The sequence below is a fragment of the Bacillus rossius genome, chromosome 3 (genome assembly GCF_032445375.1).
Source record: "Bacillus rossius redtenbacheri isolate Brsri chromosome 3, Brsri_v3, whole genome shotgun sequence".
Lineage (NCBI taxonomy): Eukaryota > Metazoa > Arthropoda > Insecta > Phasmatodea > Bacillidae > Bacillus > Bacillus rossius.
In genome coordinates this window covers 122,133,116-122,156,461 of record NC_086332.1, presented here as the reverse complement: position 1 = coordinate 122,156,461, position 23,346 = coordinate 122,133,116, and the positions used below count along the sequence as shown (strand labels likewise).

At 35.8% G+C, this 23,346-nt stretch overlaps 1 protein-coding gene across 2 annotated transcripts in view; it reads right to left on the bottom strand.

Moving 5' to 3' along the window:
• Positions 1 to 23,346, bottom strand: part of LOC134531211 (dynein axonemal heavy chain 2) — an 864,487-nt gene that overhangs the window by 130,980 nt on the left and 710,161 nt on the right. For both annotated transcript variants that reach the window (XM_063366870.1, XM_063366871.1), the window contains one exon: positions 2,025 to 2,174. In XM_063366870.1, coding sequence (XP_063222940.1) covers positions 2,025 to 2,174 — 150 coding nt within the window. The remainder of the gene's footprint in view (positions 1 to 2,024; positions 2,175 to 23,346) is intronic.

Sequence of the window (23,346 nt, the reverse complement as noted above, 5' to 3'; positions counted from 1 at the left end):
TCAGAAAGAACCATAAAAAATAAAGTATGAGATTAATGATGAAATTAATAAAATTAGTGATCAATGGCGGACTATGCATTGAAAGTTGTTAATGCAATTTGAGCTGCGTTACGTGTGCGACTAAAGAGATAAGTGGGTACGCCACAGTAAGAACCTGCCAACAGCCAGGTGATCTCAACTAGCAAGGGGTGGGGGAGATAGGACCAAATGTTGGAAACAGAAGCGTATTGTTCCTCCGTCTAGCACGCAGACCTGGCTTACTGGGCGGGTGGCAGCACGGGTTGTGTTAATGCATACTGCAGAATACCAATTATATGTAGCAACAAAAATATTTTTGCTGGGACATCTTGATAATTAAATAAAATTAATCTACCGTTATATAGGTGCCGTCGATTAGTGACATACACAGAACGGGGCAGGCATGGGTAATAATAGCCCCTCCCAAAATTACAAATGCATAGGGCTGAAAACTAAGAGTTTTTTTTGGTAATGCCTTGGCTATGAAGTTCCCTTAATAGCACATGGCATGTTTCGGGACATCAAGCTGCTTCCACAGGTCTGGAATAAAACTTCCTTAACTTTCCTAGACCCAACATTTTAAATTTCCCTGAAAATTTTTTCAATAATTTATCAATTTTGCATATGACTATACACTACAATACCATCTGAAAAAGAAGAAGAAAGTTTTCACTGTGTAATGGGGCGTGTGCTCCTTACATTTTCCTCAGTGTGTAGATGCCTGGAATTTAACCAGAAATCAATGAATCTTCTGTGAGCTCTGTCGCTGATGTGTGGAGTGCGGACAGTCGATCAGTGAAGGTTGCTTAGTGGAAATGCACTAGAGGTCACTGCAAGTATTGCAAGGTTTGTGAACAGAGGTCAGTGAACTAAGAGAAGGTTGAAACTGCCAGGCCAGCTGCCAGTATACAGGAGACTGAAGAGGAACAAGGGAAAGTCAGCCAAGAGAGGTCAGGTTGCAAGATGGAGGAGTTAGGGATCATGACCCTGGCAAGAGATGAGTAGTGAAGCACTGCCACAGAGCCACAAGCAAGCACGAGTTGTGAGGAGCGAGGCAATACGTCCATGGTGAGTCATCAAGGTCCGAGCAAGTAGCAAGTCGTTGAACGGACCCGTCGGTCCGAGGGACGGAGCGAGTGGGAACTTGGTGAGGGAGGCAGATGTCCAATGTGTTGTTCAGAGAGCCCTGGCCAAGTTGATGAAGACAGGACGAGTGGTGCAGGTTGCAGAGCGATCGCTGAACAAGTCACTGTCGCTTCATGACACCTGCTCCAAGAAGGAATATTACATCCACATCAGTGGGCAACGATGTTTGCAGGGGAGGGGGACGGAGATGCAACTCATCGTACTCCAAACAAATAGTTACTCTTTTTCTCACCAGAGAGTTGCACTGAACAGACTTCAAGATGAAAATCTCTCTCATACTTTTATTTTTCGTAACTATAAGAGTTACTAAAGGAAGCCATCAAATTAGAGAATTATTGTGTATTCAATCGTGTTGTATTCCTTTGATTTAAAATATAAAATCATAAAATAAATTATCGAAGTAATGGAGTTTCTCACCTTGAAGATAATGTGCGTATTAAATCTTCCTACATTTTTAAAATTACTTTTTATGAAAACTGATGTTGGCAAGACATTCTATGTTCATTAACCTGGCAACAGAATAAAAGTTGTTTATGGTATATCGTGTTTTTTTCTTCACTAAAACAGCTTGCAATAAGGAATATGATTGATTTTCAAGAGTTAAAATATATATAAAAAACTTTATGAAAAAAAAATATATTTTACTGCTGGTAGTTATAAAAGATGATTTTACAAAATTGTTTCACTTTTGAACAAAATTTTTTTGGGATTTATTTATCTTAATGTTATTAATGCCTTCATGAAACAAAGTAAATGTAACAAAAGCACAAATTTTTTTTTTTGAATAATTAGATTAGGATACACATGCTACACCAACTGTGTACAATTAATGTAAAGTTAATGAAAATACTGTTGGTTACCTTGCTCCTTAACTGCAAAATTTACAACTGTAGTCTTGGTAGTGATCTCTGGAGAATAATATGGGTTTCTCAGCTTGGTAGTGATGAAGAAACGGAACTTAGGGTTGTACTGCACCATCTTGTCCCCCAGTTTGATCAAATCTTGTCCACCTGTAAAGAAATATGTAAAATTATAGCTTTTGTTATGGTATGAAGTGAATTCCCCTCTAACTTGCTTGGATGTATCCCTTACTGTGTCGCTACTTGCTGCTTTAGCGATGGCCAAGCCTGCGGTTTAGGCAACACACGGTGCTCCAGAAGCCTGTAGTATAGCAACCCGCCGCTGCACACTAAAAAAAAAAGTGTCATAGTGATGAAAAAAGGCTCCTATATCAACAACGGATATTATGTCATTGGAAGACCGCCATTGTTGCGAGCAACCAGAAGTTCGTAGGAGAATGTTCTAGGCTGCTTCAGACGAGTATATAAGGGCCTAATTTCGAGAGCAGAGTGCAGTCGCCCACCAGATCGTCCCGATGCTGCCCCGATGCTCCGACTCACCATGCATGTCATGCTGCCCGTCGTCGCTGGAACCTTGGAAATTGCTATGACTGCCAAAAACTTCTTAAGTTTGATGATAGTACAAACAGAAGCGATCACAGCAGGAGGAGTTGGATAGAATTCTAAGTCTGTTTTAAACTTTAACTTTTGTGGTCTGACAGCGCAACTTGGACTTTACGTATACAATATTACATAGTCATTGACGACGTATCTACACCTGAAAGTGGTTAATGTCCTATAGCAGTGGTTCCCAACCTGGGGGCAATCAACCCCAAGTGAGCGATTTGGGTTATCGGGGGGGGGGGGGGGGGGATATATAAGTGGGGAGAGGGCAATTTGGGGGCGATGCGTATTCAAAAGGGGGAAAAATTAAAATAATACTGTAGAGAAGTTTCCGAGTAGCACGAGTCACTGGCTATTTTCAGCCGGTGAGTTTACTGCACTCACCCCTCTCCACAGTCTCCACCTGTTGTTGCTCAGCGCGGTCGACTGGTGTCTCAAACAACCCCCTCTTCCTCCTGCCATCACAACACACTTCACTTGCCATTCAGTCTTCACTAGCCTTTGTGTGCCTCACCATCAGTTTTTGTGCGTTTGTTTTGAAGTGTAGAAGTTCATGCACAATGGATTCAAAAAAGAAGTGTCGTCAATACTGAGCTGAGTATATAAAATTCGATTTTATTGCATCACCGCAAAATGTGCAGTTTCCACATTGTCTTTTTGTGCGGTAAAATATCTGCTAGTAATAAAGCCATGAAGCCTTCGCGAATGAAAAATCATTCATCAAGAGTACACAGTGATAAAGAGAGTAAAGAACTTGATTATTTTCAAACACTTCAAAGCTAAAGCTGATAAACGGCCTAATGTGAGTGAATTATTTAATAAACGAGTAACTGATCTTGACAAAGGTCTTCTTGCTTCTTACGAGGTGTCTTTATTGATTGCTAAATATGGTAAACCTCACACAATTGACAAAACTCTTGTTTTAGCAGCTAACAAAAAAATTGTTGAAATCATGCTAGGGGAGGGCCCTAGTAATAAGATAAGTCAATAGGTTCCTTTGAGCAACAATACTGTTTCCAGACGAATTGACGAATTGGCCACTGACGTTGAATCCAAACTCACGAATTTTTTGAAAATAAGTAAATTTGCATTGCAGTTTGATGAATTAACTGTGATTGATAACAAAGCAATTTTATTAGCTTATGTGAGGCTTATCAATGAGCAAAAGGAAATTACCGAGGAAATGTTGCTAGAACTTTGATCACTGATATGAAGGGATTGTCGATTTTTAAAGTGGTGCAAGATTATTTTGAGGAAAAAGAGATTCTCCTAACAAACGTGAGTGCTTGCGCAACAGACGGTGCTCCTGCCATGTCAGGTCGTCATGCTAGGTTTCTAGCCTACCTTAAGAAAGAAGTGCTAGAAGTCATCACTATTCACTGTCATTCATTGTCAACACTTAGCTGTGAATAAATTGAGTGGTGTCCTGCATATAACCCTACAGCTGCTTATTGCTGGTGACAGCAAGATCAAAGCCTTTCCCTCAATGACCGTCTGTTCTGACAACTTTTCCATGAAAATGATGAGGAATTCGAACACTTGCTTCTTCATACGGCCGTGAGATGACTTTCCAAAAGAAACTGTTTGCGCCGTTTCTTAGAATTATTTGACATGGTTACTGAGTTTCTTGACACGTATGATCCTGTTTTAAGTGATAATTTGAAGAAATGCAAGTTGGAACTTGCATACCTTACAAATATTTTTGAAAAAATGAACGAAGTCAATATAAGGCTTCAAGGAAACAAGATGGACCTTATCAAGACCAAATAAATTATTTCCTCATACATCGCGAAGTTTTTAAGAACTGGACTCAAAAATTATAACAAGTATGGACTCGACACAACTAAAACATTAATATGAATGGACTCATCTCGATAGTATTATTACTAAACTCAACTCGCCTTGACCAAAAAGTTTGCAGATTCATCCATCTCTAAAATATTTGCAGTAAATTAAAGGTAATGTTGAACTAAAATACAGTTGTGTGGCCACCGTTAACAAAAAATGAACAATTACCTACACTGTAAAACTTTAATATGAGCTCATTTAGTCAATATTTCAAAAAAAAAAAAATTTTTTTAATTTTGTATTCCAAGTAAACTGGTTTGTATTTTGAGATATTTTGTGGTATTTCATGGTTTGTAAAAATTTACTGTCATAAATAATAATATATGTAAAAAACATTGCACTATAAATGGTTATTATTTCTGATATTTAAACATTGAAACTAATTTGTGATTGTGAAATTACCACCGACTAGGCACGAATCATTAGTATTCAGAAAGCTTGATTATCTTATGTGGTTGAGGGGGGTGCTGTCACAACGTAGAAACACACAACTTAGAAACATGTAACCTAGAAACACACAAGATAGAATTTCTATGTTATGACAGTTCTAAGTTGTGTGTTTCTATGTTATGATGTTTCTAAGTTGTGTGGTTCGGCGTTGTGTGTTTCTACGTTACGTGTTTCTAAGTTATGACAGTTCTAAGTTGTGTGTTTCTAAGTTGTGATAGTTCTAAGTTATGACTTTCTACGTTACGACATTTCTAAGTTATGTGGTTCGGCGTTACGTGTTTCTAAGTTACGTGTTTCTAAGTTATGACAGTTCTAAGTTGTGTGTTTCTAAGTTGTGATAGTTCTAGGTTATGACTTTCTACGTTATGACGTTTCTAAGCTGTGTGTTTCGGCGTTACGAGTTTCTAAGTTACGTGTTTCTAAGTTATGACAGTTCTAAGTTGTGTGGTTCGGTGTTGTGTGTTTCTACGTTACGTGTTTCTAAGTTATGACAGTTCTAAGTTGTGTGGTTCGGCGTTGCATGTTTCTACGTTATGTGTTTCTAAGTTATGACAGTTCTAAGTTGTGTGTTTCTAAGTTGTGATAGTTCTAAGTTATGACTTTCTACGTTACGACGTTTCTAAGTTGTGTGGTTCGGCGTTGTGTGTTTCTAAGTTACGCGTTTCTAAGTTATGACAGTTCTAAGTTGTGTGTTTCTAAGTTGTGATCGTTCTAAGTTATGACTTTCTACGTTATGACGTTTCTAAGCTGTGTGGATTTAGAATGGTAACATACGGTTTTGTATTGTGGCGAATGTTTTCATACGGTCTTTCATTCTGTCCCTACATAGTTCACGTCTTGACAGCTAGGAAGAGATGAGTAACTCTCTTCACCACTAGTGCTATCTATTGGTAACTTAAAATACTACATTTTAAAACCTTGATATTTTATCAGCTATGGCATTCCTGCACAGTATGTGCATTTTACGATGAACCTTTTTATGAAAAATACATTTTATCTTGTATATCAATTACACACATGAAAAAATTGAGCTTGTATCAAACCAAAAAAAAAGAACCTAAACGTTAACTAGTAAACCTATTATTTGAAGGGAAATCCAATAAAAATAATATGCTCTGAATTAAAAAATGAATTTTTACATCTAAATATAAATGTGGAGGAAATACCGCTCATTTTACTAGCAAGTGACTTATTAAAATAGAATTGGTGAACTTTGAACAAAGAACATAAATATTTCAGCAACTCAAGCTTACTGATTATTTTCATTGCATGGTTTTTTAAACTGGAAAACATACTTATGAACCATCTTATGAACTGAATGATACTTTAACTATTAAAACTGCGTTATTCAAAGAAATATTTTAATGCTGTTTTTATTTCTTTTATTTGAGAATGTTTCGCTAATTTGGTCATTTTCGAAGGGAAATTATTGTACATAATTCATTGTTCAATAATATTTTTGTGCGCTGAAATAATACTCGCGATGAAATGAATTCATGACTATGGTTAGTTGCTACGTTATAGTAAATGCATAATTATTCCATAAAACATTGAAAGTTAGCCATTTATGTATAAATATGTTACGAGTTTATATTCTGACGAAAGTTTGAAAGCAACATGATTAATATGCCTTTAAATAAAAAATTATGTAACATTATCTACTGCAGGATTATATAATCATGCAAATAGAAATTTTTATATTTAATAGATTTTTAGTTTAACTATACAACACAAAAAGACATTTCTTCAACAAATTGTTATTTGTAGGTATATTAATAAAAAATAGCATAATATTTTTGTTAAATTCGTAAGTGTTTTCGGATGGTATGTGATCGTGGCTTGGAATATTCAATAAAACATGCATATTTTATGATTAGAGTTTCGAAATTATATTTGACACTGTTGTAGCGACCAGGCATTGTCTTTATGACATTTTTACATAAGAGATTGTTTGTTTAAGAGGGTCAATAATTTAGAACTAATTTTCCTAAGCTGACTTATACTATCCACAATTCATTAATGCTTCAGAATTTTATTTTAATAGTTAACCCTAGACTCGTTATTCTGTACTCACACATGAGACATTTGGTTTTCATTTTATATGAAAACTAGAATGTAATTAATTGTAAGAAGTTTTTGTTTACGCAACCATAGAAAATAATGATTTTTTTTTAGTATTATATTACATTCAACGACTTAAATTGCATTAAACTAACTGTAGAATAATTTTGAGTATGTCTTGCAACCGTTGAACAATATACACGTGCAATATTATATACGGTTGAGGCCATTGTTAAAGGGTGTCAACCACTAAACATTCAATATAGAAAATTTATTTTCAAGGGCGTATTTATAAATAAAAATTTATTTTAAAATATTTGTTTTTTAATGACATTATGGCGCTTGGAACAATCGGTTTTAGAAAGTGCAGAATGAATTTTTTCCAATGCCAAAATCAATTAGGCCAGATTATATTAACTGAATACATTTCTGTATAGACTGATTCATACGTGCTGCACTAAACAAAAATGTGCGTTTTTGTAGTAGGTTTTATGTGCCCTTATTATTAGTGTAACTTCTTTAGACACAAAAATTTTGTACCGGTTAATGTAACATCATTAATAAAAATAATGTAAAAATTCTAAGCCAAAAAAAGGCCTACGCATTTTAGGTAGAATTCGCAGAGCGAAGGTACCTATTGAGGAATTCCGCGAGTCACGACATACAGAAAATTTCACTATATTTTCTCCGATCTAGGTCCCCAGACCCCAAAAATACCCTCCGTTCAAATCTTGTCCGCAAACTTTCAGGCGTATTTATCAACGGATCAAAATGAAATTTGGCATATACACTCTTTGGGTCGAAGATGGGCCGGATAAGTTTTGTAGTTTAAAATTGGCGGAGTAGTGAATTTTTGGAAAAGTCGTAATTATCAACTATTCAAAATGAAATATGGTATACACACACTTTGGGTACATATCTCAGTCGTTTTCTAAAATGGGCCGGATCGAGTTTGGTGTTTAAAAAGAATACCGGTGGTGAATATTTCGAAAATATTTAACAATTTCTAATTGAGGTAAATATGAATGTCTAATGTATTGTTGGATTGGATTTATATCCCATACATATTGTTGAAGCCACAATTAATTAGCAATATAATGTTAGGTACATTGGATTTTCTAGAAATATTCATAAGAGTTTACATTGTTATAATTCTGGAATTTTTCAGAAAGTTTTTTTTTTATATTGGTAGGCCATACTGCAAAATTTACCTTTCCGACTGGCTGCCATCGGGAATTTTTTTTATTCATACAAATGAATATTTTCAAAGTGACTTTTCTGCATGTATATTTGGATTCGTTAACAATAAACAAAAGTGAATACAATTAATTAGATTTAAAGGCGTAAATGCGCATCCCGTCCATTTCACACTTATCTTATTCGTCACATGGGCGCGCGAAAACTAAAGTTTACGCTTTTGTTTTACAAATACAGTAGTCTTGATTCTTTTTTTACCACCTGAAATTAAACCTGATTCATATGCAAAAATAATTTTCATTACGTCAGAAATAATTTTAACTGTCTTGTTCCCAGCCTCCGACTTTAAATAACTTCGCGGATGCATTTCGCTAAATATACCTAATGAGTCACTCTCTGCTTTTGTTTTCGTTTGGCGAATAGAATGATTTTAAATAACTACTTGAGGTAAAATTTTGTTCAGAAAAAATTTGTATATTTTTATTTACCTTGAAACGTATTGATTTTTAGTAACAAGCCACTACAATAATAGTTGATGAAATGGACTTCACGCTAGTAGCTTGCTATAAAGCTAGGCCCTTCTTAATAATTTATGTATTTTTAAGCTCCAATAAGTAATCAGTTTTTCACATTGTTATGTACACGCGTTTCTTTACATTTGCGAACACGTTATGCGTCACCCTCTAATGTACATATTGTTACGAACATGAGACACGGCCAGCCGGCCAGCCTTGGTAGACTTGAGAATTCGTCCCGGCCCTGGCTGCACCCCCCACCCCTCTTCCTCACCAACAGCCGCGTGCCAAGGGATGATGTGTGTCGTACGCGAGGATACCTGCGCTCCCCCTCCCTATTGTGCCGTGCCACTCCCCTCCCCCTGTCCCCAGCCATTGTGTGAGCTGGCGTTGCGCGAAGGTTCCCTGACCTCCGTGAAGCACCCCCAGGTGACAAAGGCACCGACGAGAAGCTTCGCGCTACCGACAGCGCCGGAATTTTCGAGTTCGCAGCCGTGGGAGTATGCTCGGCGTGGCTGCCCCCCAGCAGTCTTTCGGAGGGCGACGGCCCCAACTGGCGATAAAGGCGATAACCGCGCGAGGTCGGCGCGGAGTCCAGGCGATGGTGTGAGTGTTTCGGCAGTGAGTCGGGAGTCTTGGCGGGCAGAGCCCCAACTGGCGATAAAGGCGATAGTCGCGTGGAGTCGGTGCGGAGTCCCGGCGAAGGAGTGAGTGTTCGGGTGACGGGTGACAGTGCGGAGTTCCTGCGTGAAGGCGGCGAGAGTGGACGGCGCCGGCGATAGTCCTGGCGGCAGTGCGGCGCGAGAGTCTGCGAGGGATCGGCGCGACACCGGAGCGGCGGCGCCTGGAGCCCCTGTGTTGCAGCGGCCGAAGCTTCGGTAAGGACAGCAACGTGCGGAAGGGCGAGCCACTGGGGAGTCAGACCCCAGTGTGCAGGAAGAAGTGACTCGGCAGAGACGTTTGGTTATTTTTAGTGGAATGCTATCAAGAGTTATTGTGTCGTGTTTTCATGTAAATAAGAGTGTAGATAGTAGTTCTAAATAAAGACAGTGAAAAATTAATTGGGCTATCCTTACGAACCCCTTCCCACAACAGGTGGTCGTAAGAATATTTATATATGTGTAGACGTTCTTTGATAACCAATTTTTACCATACGTCAATAAGTACATATGTACTGCAATGGTGGCTATACTAAGCTTGGAGGCTGTGATGTGATACATAAACCTATTATCACCAAATATATGGTTTATTGTGTTTAACTGAATTTTAATATACCTCGGAAACATTTATAGTGTGTAGAACCAAGAATGTGTTTTACTACAGAAATATAAGTATTCCAAATCTTCTCTATCACTGTGTTGTATTGTGTTGTAAATGAGAAATGGTATTTTATATAATCACGGGAAAATTCCTAACTAGGGAGTGGTTTTCAGTATCAATTATTCAAATTTAAAAAATTCACATTAATCACTAATAAAACCGTAAGGGCACCACTTCGTTAACATAAACGAAGGCATTATTCTGGAATAAGAAAATTATTTACCAAACTGGTTTCACCACGAGACCGTGAACAACACGTAATCTAACAATATTTCTCACAGGGTTACACAACAGAACATGTGCAATGAGATATTTTTAAATACGGCTAATTATTACAAGTGCCATTTGGAGTAGGACACAACTGAAGTAAGGAAAGGTACTCACGCATTATTTTAGGTAACAATAGAATATTTCTTGTTTTAGATCAACATTACTTTAAATCATTTTATTTAATTTCGGCTAGTTTATCAGGTTTTATTTACCATGGAAGACAATTCCCAGACCAATAGTTTCATACGAATGGAACTAATGTTACTCAACACTTAACGATCTAAAATATTACATGAAATATCGGTTTTGATTTTTAAAGTAATAGATGATTGTTCACTCATTCTTAATTGCAATAATTCATGTTCGTTGCGACATGTATTTGCCTGTAAGCCTTATGAGATTTGCCGGCTTACATTAGGAGCTATACTTCACTTACAACTTAACACACCTCTGCTCAAATTGTCTTTAGATATCTCCCTATGTAACTATTTATAGGGCTTCCAGACCAACACTTTTCCATATTACGATGGTTGATGTGTAGCTAAATATATCACTATAGCTGGATAAAACTTAAGCGACACTATTTCCATTCAATATGGACGCTGCCTCAAAGGAAATTTTTTTTCATTCAATTCGAACATAGTTCAACTTTATTGACGCCAGTGATGTCATACCGTAGGTTAATTAAGATCTAACAATTTAAAAAAGTAGAAATTAACGACATTATTTTTGTACAATCGCAAAATTAAAGCAAGAGTTTCTGACACTGTTTCAATTCTTATAGAAAATTTATATTTAAATCAATGTAAACCGTCAACAGACTTGCTTATAAGTAAGTGACCATGCTCTGGGTTGCATGTACACAAAACAACCGTAACCCTTTCCAACGTTTTGTTTGACTCAAATACATAGGAATAAGTTTAATATATTTTGATAACAATACGAATGTAGCAGTTACGTCTTATTTTCATTTCGAACGCCTATTTACGGGCTACACCGTACAACATAAGTTTTAATAGAAATATTTTATTCAATGAACGTTCACCTACTGAAATAAATTCAAATCTATATTCGCTAAACCGCACGAGTCATTCAGTGGTTTATGCTTTTTTTGCAACAAAAAGACGTCGAACGTGCCCTTGTGCGTAAAATCAGTTTGTTTGTCGGATATGCAAATAATGTAATAACTTAATATCCTAGCAGTAAAGTAAATAATTTTTTGCAAACAACATCGATATTGGACGTTGCGCTGGCCGCTTAATGACTCAATCTATATTAGCTTTTTTTGACAACGAAAGGTCCTTAATTATAAAGTATCTATATGTTCCGTGGGTGTCACCTATTTAATTTAATAACATTTCTTACTAACGAATCCTAAAACGTCGTATGAAGCTGCAAAATAACCGTTATGAAAGTGGATAAAACTCTATTTTAAACTACACGCTATTTCGATTTATCCGCAGCATTGTCTCGCGAATATGATTTTTCTCTCCAATTTAAAAATTTTTACTAAACATTTTAAGAGAACTGATTTCTTAGTTTTAAGTGACGTAGTATCTGAAGAAAAGATATTTACATAATGGTGAATTTTCAGTCAAGAAAGTCGCTGTAGAGTTCAGAAAGGGTTAAAATTGATTTAAAATAGGATATTATGCATTTCATTTCGGTTCCTAAACCAGCATATAATTTCATGTTACAAAATATAAAATTAACTGTTTCTAAATCTACCAATATATACTTACGAAAAATACCTACGATAAGATCTTACGTGATTTTAAGCAGTACCTAGTGGTTTTCATGCTATTTATGCTAAATATGTAAAAACATATTGCTACGTGCAACGTGAAAAGCTCAAGGACACCTCGCTCAAGGTCACGGCCCGGGCAGGGCGCCTGGACATGAGCCGACCTGACCTCCTCCTGGGTCCCTTACACTCATCGGCAGCTACTGTGGTCAGCATAGTCCGTGCTTCCCCCCTTCCCTCCTTCCTGCACTCTTCATCCTAGCCGGCTGTCCCCTTGTCGGAACACATTGTTTACACTCTAAGTTACTAGCATCCTCCATAACCGCTGAGTGTAACCGTGTTATTCACCGCCAGGTGACAGACGACGCCCATCGAGAAGGTTCAAGGTGCCGACACGCGGGGAACGTTCGAGTTCGCGGGCGCGAGACCTATTTAAGCTTGGCGCGGCCGCCTCCGAGTAGTCTTGGTGGGCGAGAGCCCTAGCTGGTGATAGAGGCGATAACCGCGCGGGGTCGGCGCGGAGTCCCGGCGAGCGAGTGGAGTGACGGGCGACAGTTCGGAGTTCTGGTGTGGAGGCGCCGACAGTGGGCGATACCGGCGATAATCCTGGCGGTAGTGCGGCGCGAGAGTCTGCGAGGGATCGGCGCAACACCGGAGCGGCGGCGCCTGGAGCCCCTGTGTTACAGCAGCCGAGGTTTCGGTAAGGACAGCGACGACTGGAAGGGCGAGCCACTGTGGAGCCAGATCCCAGTGTGCAGGAGGAAGTGACTTGGCAGAGAGAACTGGTTATTTTTCTTGGACTGTGATCAAAATCTAGTGTGTCGTGTTTTCATGTAAATGGGTGTGTAAATAGCAGGTTAAATAAAGACAGTGAAAATTAATTGGGCTATCCTTACGAACCCCTTCCCACAATAGGTGGTCGTACAATATAGTATGATACACAGATAGTGTTTTCCAGGTTTTTGCAATAATATATTTGCTTGATGAATATAAGCATTACCCAAAACGTCATAATTTATTCAAAGGAAGCGGGCTTATCTTACCTAAATTCATAATAAAAATAGCCTATATACTTTCTGATATTTTTGCCACTGATAGATCTAGTGAAAACCATAACCATTAAAACATTAAATCCGAACTCGGATTTTTGCAATTGGGAAAAGTGGCGGCCGTTTAACTCTGGTTTTCCCGCTTCGCTCCATTCCGCACCTCATACCACCTCATTCATGTGGAAGTGGTGACCCCACCATAATAATAGCCTATAAAATGCACCATCTCATCTATGCAGTACCCTGCCTCGGCGGTCGGCGTGATAGGTTACGTGTCCATTTTCATTATTCTCACCACAAGTTTCGTTTCGTTTACTCCATTTTACCAAATCTAATGTACAATAACTTTTTGTGGGTTTATTATTTGAAACATATTATTATTAGCAGAGTCCCCCTCCCCCTTCCTACACAGCCATTCTGTTTGTTCATGTAGGTAATGAAATAATGCATCTACCTTTAACCACAGTCTGGAAAAGCATTTTTGTAACAGTTAGCATGTTTACTTCACGTCTTACCTACTGCATGAATCTGTTTGAGAAGACGTAATACTAGTGTAAATGTTATGCCACTTTTTTCCCTTTTTAACACGCTTTCATTAGCTTGGTATGTATCTATGTAACGGAATAATTGAACGTGATTTTCACCCACTTCAAAGCGTCTGATTAAATTGAAACTTCGCACACTTATCGAGGGCTGATGACAATACACTAATTTAAAACATTTGTCCGATTATTCTGATCAGGATCGTCAGGATTAACGATTTACCACGGAATCTTTTAACTTAATTTCCACCCACATCAAAATGTCAGATTAAGTTGAAATTTGCACATTTATCAAGGACCGATTACAATACCAGAATTTAATAAGTTTGAACAGGATCACCAGGATTATATTAAATTTATAATTAGGTAATTTTTTTTGTACTGCACACAAGGTAAATTGTTTATGTATACTTTTTGCTTAATATGTACCTAAGACACATGTAGAACTTAGTCGCGTAAGGTCTCTGGATGGTATTCGTATTGAAGAACTTGATTGTTTAAAGTTGACAGGAAGACTCCAATGTAGGCCTAATGGTGATGCACTGTATTAAATGTTGAGATTACGAAATGAATCATAGAACTACATGATGACCTGTTTTCACATATGATGTATTAAAAGCCGCTTCTTCCTTACTATGAAATTATCGTGTTTAAAGATACATAAATACAAGTTTAAAACCACTCTTTTGTATCTAGCTGAACTAAAAGCTATAAACTAAATAATAATTTAAAAAACTCGAAAAGACGGCGGACCCACATTATAGCCTACATCATATATAGTTACTGCTTTCGTGAGCATCCAACGAGCAAAATATTAAAACTTTAAAAATATTCCAACTATCCGTTAATATTTTATGATATAATTAAAAGTAATGAAATAAAATATGACAACTTAATAAATATTATAAAATCCTGGTATTACAATTTTTAGTTCGCATTGAAATTTAGTGATAACGCAGTGAGAATCATACTGTAAATTCGCCAATAATTGTTAGCTTGTATATATTCGACGCCATGTTGAATGAAAGAATTTTGTGTTGAAATATTTACTGTTAAATCTCTAATATTTAATCAAATCAATAAGGTTAAGGGTTTTTTGTAGGAAGTATTACCCACCAGACAGGCTTCTGTCCTTTAGGCAAAAAAATGTATTTAAATCATTGATTTAGGGTTATAATGTGTTTGTTTTAAATGTTTTGGGCTAATATTTAATTTTTAAAAACTCTACATTAAATTCAGTGTCCAATATTTGTATTTTCAACATGAGAACACATGAATATGGTCGTTACCGAGGTAAGTTTTTTACACATTGCTGAAAGACTCACTCACATTTTATTTTTAAATATTACATGGTAATATTCTGTGTACATTTTAATGCTATCTATACCATCATAAACTTTATCTTTGTTATGTTAAAGTGTTTAGTTTCTAATTGATTATGCAATATTAGTTAATTTATATATGTTACAAAGTAAAAGAATACGCAACACCTAACTTTGACACCTATAAAGGCGTTAAACTAAATAGGCATTTTCTACAAGCTAACGTTAGACGATGTTTTGGACAGCAGTGAGGTAGGTGCCAGTCAGACCGGATTATCGCATGCTCGATGTCTTGTGTAAGAGGTTGAGCCGGATGCAGCATTTCACAGAAGACAGAAACCCCAGCAGATGCGACACACCTCGTTATTGCTACTACACTGCTGTGACAAGTCGACGCCTCACCTCCCAGCCCTCTCCCTTCCGGTCCTTCAACCTTTCTACTCATTCTCGCTATGTTTTTGACCTGCTTCGTTAGGGAGGGGGATCCCAAAATTCCTAAGAATGCAAAGCTCCTTGCGCCCAAAACTCCCCGCTGAAAGCTATTCGTCGAGTTTCTGAGAATGAAAAGATCAAGGTGGGTCGTAAAACCACCCAAAAATAAAAGATGTTTTTGGTTGGAAAGAGGGCGGAAACCCCCACCCCACCCCACCCCTTCCAAATTATGAATGTGGATTTCCCAGGGGGTTACCACCAGATATATAGTAGGATGCATTATGATTAAATAATGTGTTACGTCTCAAATGTGAAGTAAGCGGGCGATCCTCGGCAAACGTTTGTGTTCAAACAGAAGGGTTTATATAGATGCCCATGTGTTTGAATGTAACAGTTAATTCTTAAAAGATTTTATTTGTTAAAAAATTGTACATACATTTTTGGGGTTTTTATATCTACCACTCAAAAAAGCCATAGCATGTGTATTGTAAGAGCTGGGAAATTATGCATATGTTTATCTTGACTTTATGACGCAAAATTAGCCTGATGTAGTCCAAGATTATCGACGAACAAAAACTTTAGTAATTATCTAATAACATCGTTTAATAATACTTAAATTTTTTTAAAGGTTTTTTTAGGTCATGAAAGTACGAATAACACAATATTTTATCAAAACCTATAAATTTAATAAAGTACCCAGATCCTGAGGCCAAGGAAATCAATAAGTAATCTTGATTCTAATATTGCTCGGTAAAAAACTAAATGTCTTTGATTTTATACTGTGGGATTGGTAGTGTCAGAATCGTCTGTGCCCGTTTGCAGAGAAACTAATAAGGCATTATGATTAACCTGGCCGTGACATTTCTGTTAACTTTAATTCCTACGTATGACACGTTCCTTATGGTTTATAACATATGGAACGTTTGCCGCCGTATATCTTTGGCGTCATGCCAGTAACGTTGCGGATTGTTAAGTAAAAAGTCAAGTTTATCCCTGGCTAAGGTTCCACAACATTTTTTTTGGCTACCCAGTATGTTGTAATGATAATCACAATAATTCATTTTAACCCTCATGGTGTTTACTCATTTACCTAAATAAAACATCAACATAAGCTATGAAACAAATATAAACTCAATTTTGCAACTAAACTACGAAGTTGACGAACAGAGAGCCAACCAGGCAGCACAACCGATTGCTTCCAAAGGGACTTGAACCCGTGTTACTGAATCTCATTCTTTTGTTATCTACCGCATTGTCCTCGACATAATGTGGGTTCGGGTCCCCGCTGCAAAAATACCTAATCATTCGACTCAAACTCTCTTTAAAGTCATTTGACTCCCTTTAATTTATACCACAACCAAAAACTTATTTTTCATTATCTTAACGCAGGAAGTGAGGCGGCATTCTGCAGCCTGGAACTCTCATCCGGCCAGCGGCTCCATGCTCGATTCTACCATTTGGTTATGAGGCTTGCAACTGCTATAATTAACTACATTACAGTTGCAGATTACTCCGTAGCGATATAGCCTGATCAATCAACAAGTCTGAGCTAAGTCCTAGAAAACTGTTTTTTATTGTTTCATTAAAACAATCCTTAATGCATTTACACATATAGACTGTCGGAAAACGTACCTATTCGATACTACCATTTTAAAAATTACTTAAAAGAAAACACTGAAGATAAAATGTAAATTGAAATAATCAGGAAATACTTAGTTTATTTCTTCTCAGGCACTTTTAATAATAGTTGTTTATGGAGAAAGCTGTTCTATTTCACTAATTTATAAAGCACAAATATACAATTACTTAACGGCCAACATAACTGGCATTAGGGTGTGATTCTAAATAATCTGTTAAATTGTATTAAACTTCAGATCTAAGACTTGTTTGATATTGTTGAATGAAATATAACCTTCTACCTTCTATTCTCACATACATATAAACTATCCACTACATTATATTGTCACTGCATGTTTGATTAAACTCTTTGCGTTATCTATATTTAATAGAAGTGTCAGCGGACCTGACATGTGATAAAAAAAAAAATGTATTTCGAAATGTTAACCTCAATTCTTAACTGTTTCCTGAGCTACTGCAGAAAATGATGAATTGTGTTTACAAATGTTTTCAAAATATTTTTTTCTGCCCATTTATAGAGGTTTTATTTCAATTAAGTCTATCATACAATGATTTAAATATTTATTTCGAGTCAAGAGAGGTAAAATTTTTGTTCCCTTATGTCAACATGAAATAAATCCACAATCAGAAGCATAAAAAAATTTTGAAAGACATTCAGTGTGCATTTAAATGTACCTCTCGAAATAATTTCATCATTTGCATTATAAGGTAGCATTTGACCTATTAAGCGAATATATATCCCTTCTTATTTATGATTCGCTCCGACCCATCAATGTTATATGCCGAGGTATAGTGGTTGTAGGGGCGAATACCTTTAAGGAAAAAACTGTAATTGAATGAGTGAACCCAATATTAAACAGGGTTTAATATACTAAATGTTCAATGTCCTATTTCGAGTCATAATGGAATTAGGTTCGAATAACTGAATTAATAAGAAAATGTATGTATAAAGGTCATTAAAATTATTGAAACCACTTAATATAATGTACTTCCTAAATTTCTCAATTTAAATAGGCTGGACTCAATACGCATTGTTGTTGCGCAAAAGAGATAGATTATAGTGAGCAAGCTGTATTTAATATTTAATGAAATAATGAATAGGCGAGAATCAATTTACTTTGATGCTACACATTATTGTTTTTTTACAAAAGATGAATATTAAAAATATCTGTATTTCAAAAATATATAAGGCAAACTGTTACAAAGTAAACAACAGCGCGACTGACAAGCAATATAAACAATGAAAATATTTTTTTATATTCCACAGATAAACTGGGTTATTTCTACTACGTGAAAAAAAATCAGTTTTCCATTCATATGAATAAAGCAGTCACAATGCGAATACATGTATTTGTGTTATTTAATCAAATACATTTATAATGCATATTATAAATGAATGTTATCTGTCTTTACTCCTTCTTGTGAACTTTAACTATGCGAAATTTCTCAATTCTCAGTGCTCACATACTGTTTAAAAAAGTGTAAAAAATTTTTCCTTCACGTATATTAATATAGTAAGATCAATTTAATTTGTTTGTTTGAAACTACTGATCCGATTCTGACAATTCTTTCAATATTAGGAATCTACATTATCCCTCAGTGCTATGGGCTATTTTTTATTCCGATAAAGACTTGTTTTTTAGTAATAAATCACAAAAACTGTAATTGAAGTAAGAAAAATTCATCTGGTAGAGTGATATTTCTTTATGACCAACAAGCCAATTCCTCTTTCATATCTATTGTCTCCATGGCAACAGGCTTTTGCATTGTATCCATTACTATTGTCAAGGCAGTGGCGCACCCATGAGGAGGGGCATGTATAATGAGAAGTGCAAGAGTGTTCTGCCTGTAAACATCAGCAGCGAAGCACGGATACTCCAGATGGCGCTGCGACCTATCAACTTATATACTGGTCAACCTATCACCATGAGGCGATGAGCGGGGTACTGCTTATTTAACAGAAATGTGATATTTTTAATGTATCTTCCTCTAAACTCAAGCTTATATCCAACGAAGCGAGCGGGTGAAGAGTTAGTACACAGATATATCACACTGTTATGGACACGATAACTGCCATAATTTTGCACAATATCACAAACATCATACATACTGATACATAAAATATAATAATGGAAATTCTTGGTTGAGTTCTGTAATGGGCAATGTACGACAATTTGTCTTAAAATGGGGAAGTATCTTTGAAAAACAGAAAAATTGCAATAATTTACATTACACGATTAATATCGCGGCCGTTTTAACCAATAGGACTTGCAGGAGGAATCCCTAAAAATGTTGTCTAAATAAATTTTTGATTAAACCAAACATTACTGTATAGGGGTAAAAAAACAAGGGTTGAGGAATAAAAAAATTCATAACTGTCTCGGTAGGCACGCTATAAAACCCGTTCAAAATTTATATAAATCTTATAACTGTTATAGAAAACTTTTGCCAGAAACAGTTTTTAATAAGACGAACTATTGCTGCAAGAGGTTGAAAAACAAGAGTGTTACTTTAAACCAATTCTTGATCTACTGACTATGTACACTATTGAATCCTTTCGTACTTGTTTCAACCTGAAATCTTTTTACAAATTTTTTAAATTCAATTTTTTATATCACCTACCATTACTCCAATGGTAAAAAGTAAGGCTGAAGAACAAAAAAAAAATTCATAACTGTCGATGTAGACACCCTAACAAATCCAAACAAATTGTTTTAAACCTCTTTGAAGGATACATAAAATCACATTTCCTTTATTATTTTCCAGAACGTTTTATAGTTATATAACGTTATATAGTCTCCATACCCAATACCATGCCAGGAATATATACATAAAATAAAGAGGTGATAAATCTCTGTCCATTTCGTTAATGGGTAAAATCGGACCAGTGAGGAAGAAAGCAACAATAACTTCTAAACTTTTAAGAAATTGGATTTCATTTTAAGTAATTATTCCTTCTTAATTTAATACCAAAAAATTTAGTTTCTAAAGTTTTTTTTATAACACCAAACATTAGCTCTATAGGTCAAAAAATAGGGGTTGATGGACTGGAGAATTTATAACTTTTTAGGTCCATTTTCACATCTGTTAAGTTTTATTAACTTTCGTAAATTCATCTAAAAATAATATGAAACAGGTTTTATACAACCACCCCTTACTATAACGAGAGACTTAACTAAGATCGTAAAAACCAAACATGCATGGCTCTTATAAGAAACAATATTGAGGCCATAAAAAATGTTTTAGATATTGTTAAATATTACCATTATCTTTTTTCTGAGATATTTTTGATAGCAGCAACCTTAAGTGCAACATGATAATAAATTGTTTTAATACATAATTATGGAAGTAAATGCGTATTTTATTTTCACAGGAGTTTTCGCTAGCGGCGCAGCACAAAGTTTTCAGAATGCTCCAGATTTCCCTAGAATATTCTTCAAGATTCTATAAAGATCCGTGTAACGAAGTATGACATTTAAAATCTACCTGAGCGTGCAGCTGAGCCAGAAATAATTTTTAACCAGCAGGGCTAATATTTGCATGTATTGTTAAATAGGCGTATATACATTTCATAACTAGAGACCCGGAAAATTCGCGGGTTCAATGACCTCCAGGATAGAATCCAATGTCCTCTACACACTCGGGCAAATGCCAACTGTTCGTTGGCTGCTGACTTGTGAGTCGTCTCGACTGGGTGGCCTGTTAATCGACACTTCTATGAGTGAGGGTCTCTAATTGACCCTCAGTCCTCCAGATTAACAGTGAACCAATGACAGAAGCAGCACTAAGGTATATCTATTGGAATTTTAGCATAACACGAAATGAACTTGCGCATTTTCCGGGTCTCTATTCATAACATAATATTTCAATGTTTAAAATTTCTATATGTTTATGAATGTACGTGTAAAGAGTTTATATAGTACATACAATTTTCTAAGACTAACATTTAAATATAATTTTATACTCGAACGAGTTTCAAAAACTCATAATAGTAGTCGATAATCATGAATATTAGTTATCAGCACCCACTATGCAAATCATGCATCTTCATTTTAATATAAGACACCGTATTTCGAAATAATTAGCTATAGGGAAGTACAATATTAAATTAAAATAATACTCATTTAATTTATTGCTATTGAGAAAAAAGTTGTGTTAATGAAGCGAAATGAATTGGAATGAATAATATAATTGTGTCACTACTCTAATATTTAGCCTAGGCTATATATATGCATATAAACTTTCTCCGCCTAATAAAACAGTGTTTTCTGGGAGTTAATGTTAATATCGCAGTAATAAAAACGCCTTAAAAGAGGTTTGGCCAACAGCCATATTGAGCAAATTTAAATTGTCTCTTTTCAAAAGCTAAAAAATACCTTCAAACGTCAATATGTATACTATAACAATTTAATTTGTTTTAGAATGTATTTTCATGAAATAGAACATGCAAAGTAACAACACACTGACACTAATGCATCAATATTTTTCCAGGGTTGTGCATGATTTGCAACATCGGCGAGCCAACTAACATCATTGTCCCTTGTCACCATCAAGGCTTGTGTGACGAGTGTGTGGCTGAGCTTAGGAGGAGAATGACTTTACCACCTGAAGAAGACGAACTGGGGGCATTGAATATAGAATATTCACTGTGCCCCTACTGCCGTACTCAAATACACGACTTTTTACGAATCCACATTGTGTGAAACTGTAAATAACGTAATTTTTTTTTTTTTTTTCGTTTAGATTTAACCACCATTCTGTACATCACTTACCCAAACATAGTATATTTCTTGTAAAGTTCTTAACTGCCGTAAGTGTGTCTTAGGCCAGTTTTTTGATTGATACAACGGTAAATAATTAATTTCAATGGTGTTAAATTATGAGATTATTAAACATTATACAACTTACAAGTTTTAGAATCATTCGAAACTTAGGTATTTGTTTATATGAGTTTCAGAAAACGGCACCTTAAGATAATATAAGCTTCTTCTTAAAATTTGATTTATTTATTGACTTCTACATTTTGCCGACGAAGAAACCAAACCCAGAAATTAACAACAAATAAAAAGCCCATGGAAAAATCCCATCATTTGACAAGATTTATTTCGGAATTCAAAGTTACGTTACTCCAAATACGTTCAAATATGTTTCAATTTACCAACGTCACTTGACACGGTACTGTTCTTTTTATCCCTAGCTGAACGCAGTGAATGAATGCAAACCCGAATTCTGGCATAACATAACGATCTCGACTAATCGAAATTAGTCACTGGTGCGCTGAAAAGAAGCCAGTAGTTGAAGTAAGCATACATCAAAGATATAGTATGAATGGATTATCAATAAACAATTCTGATAGAAAAATCTTGGGTTTGTAATTATGTTTACTAGCCTTTTATTTTGTTAGGCGAATGTTGTTATATTGGAAAATTTTACATTTAAAAAAACCACTACCCAAAGATTTATGACTAATCGAGGTAACTGTTGCAAAAACAGCGTCTGTGGTAGGAATGTCACACACACACACATATATAATATTATTTCTCAGGTAATAATGTGCGAAGCTTGATCCATTATACCCCTATAATCAGCGAGACGCTGAGACACCTTGACCAGCATCCACAATAATATATTATAAGTTTAAAGTGTGAAGAACGACTTCGTTAAAAAACATCCTTTAGTCTTTTAGGTTAAAAGTGATACATGCAGTATATTTTTGTAATAAAATACTTTTTTATCATTTTGCAACATAAAAAGGTTAAACGAGAAAGGAATCCAACACAAAAATTTATTTTTTTATTAAAAAAAATTTTTTTCCGTTTCTTTTCACATGCAGTTTATTAACACTTTTTTAGTTAATTTAATATAAATGGCTGAATGGGCTGCAAACGAGTCGAATTTAAAGTTAAAAAAATTTCAGGGTTGTTCGCGGGCTCGTTACATTCCCGGGCTTCTGTTAGCACAGTTTTATGATTCTAAGTGTCTATCCCGTCTCGGTCAGGAGAGTTGTCACTCGATGGGGTGTATACGCTACTATTATTGCAAACTAACAATTTCCCCCCCCTTGTTTTTTTTAACCAAAATACGTGTCATTCACATTCATAGCTGATTATTTTACTTGAAGAAAACTGTAATTTCACTTTCAATATCCAGCAAATTTTATTCATGTAACGTTTACTTAATGATAAACGTGCAAACCAAAAATTGTTACATAATCGAAATGGTGACAATTTAATCATTCAATTCAAGTTCGTCAAATATAGTCTGTCCTGTAATGTGGATTCTATTAATCGGGAGACCTCGGCAAATAGTTTTGTTCAAATACAAACATCTA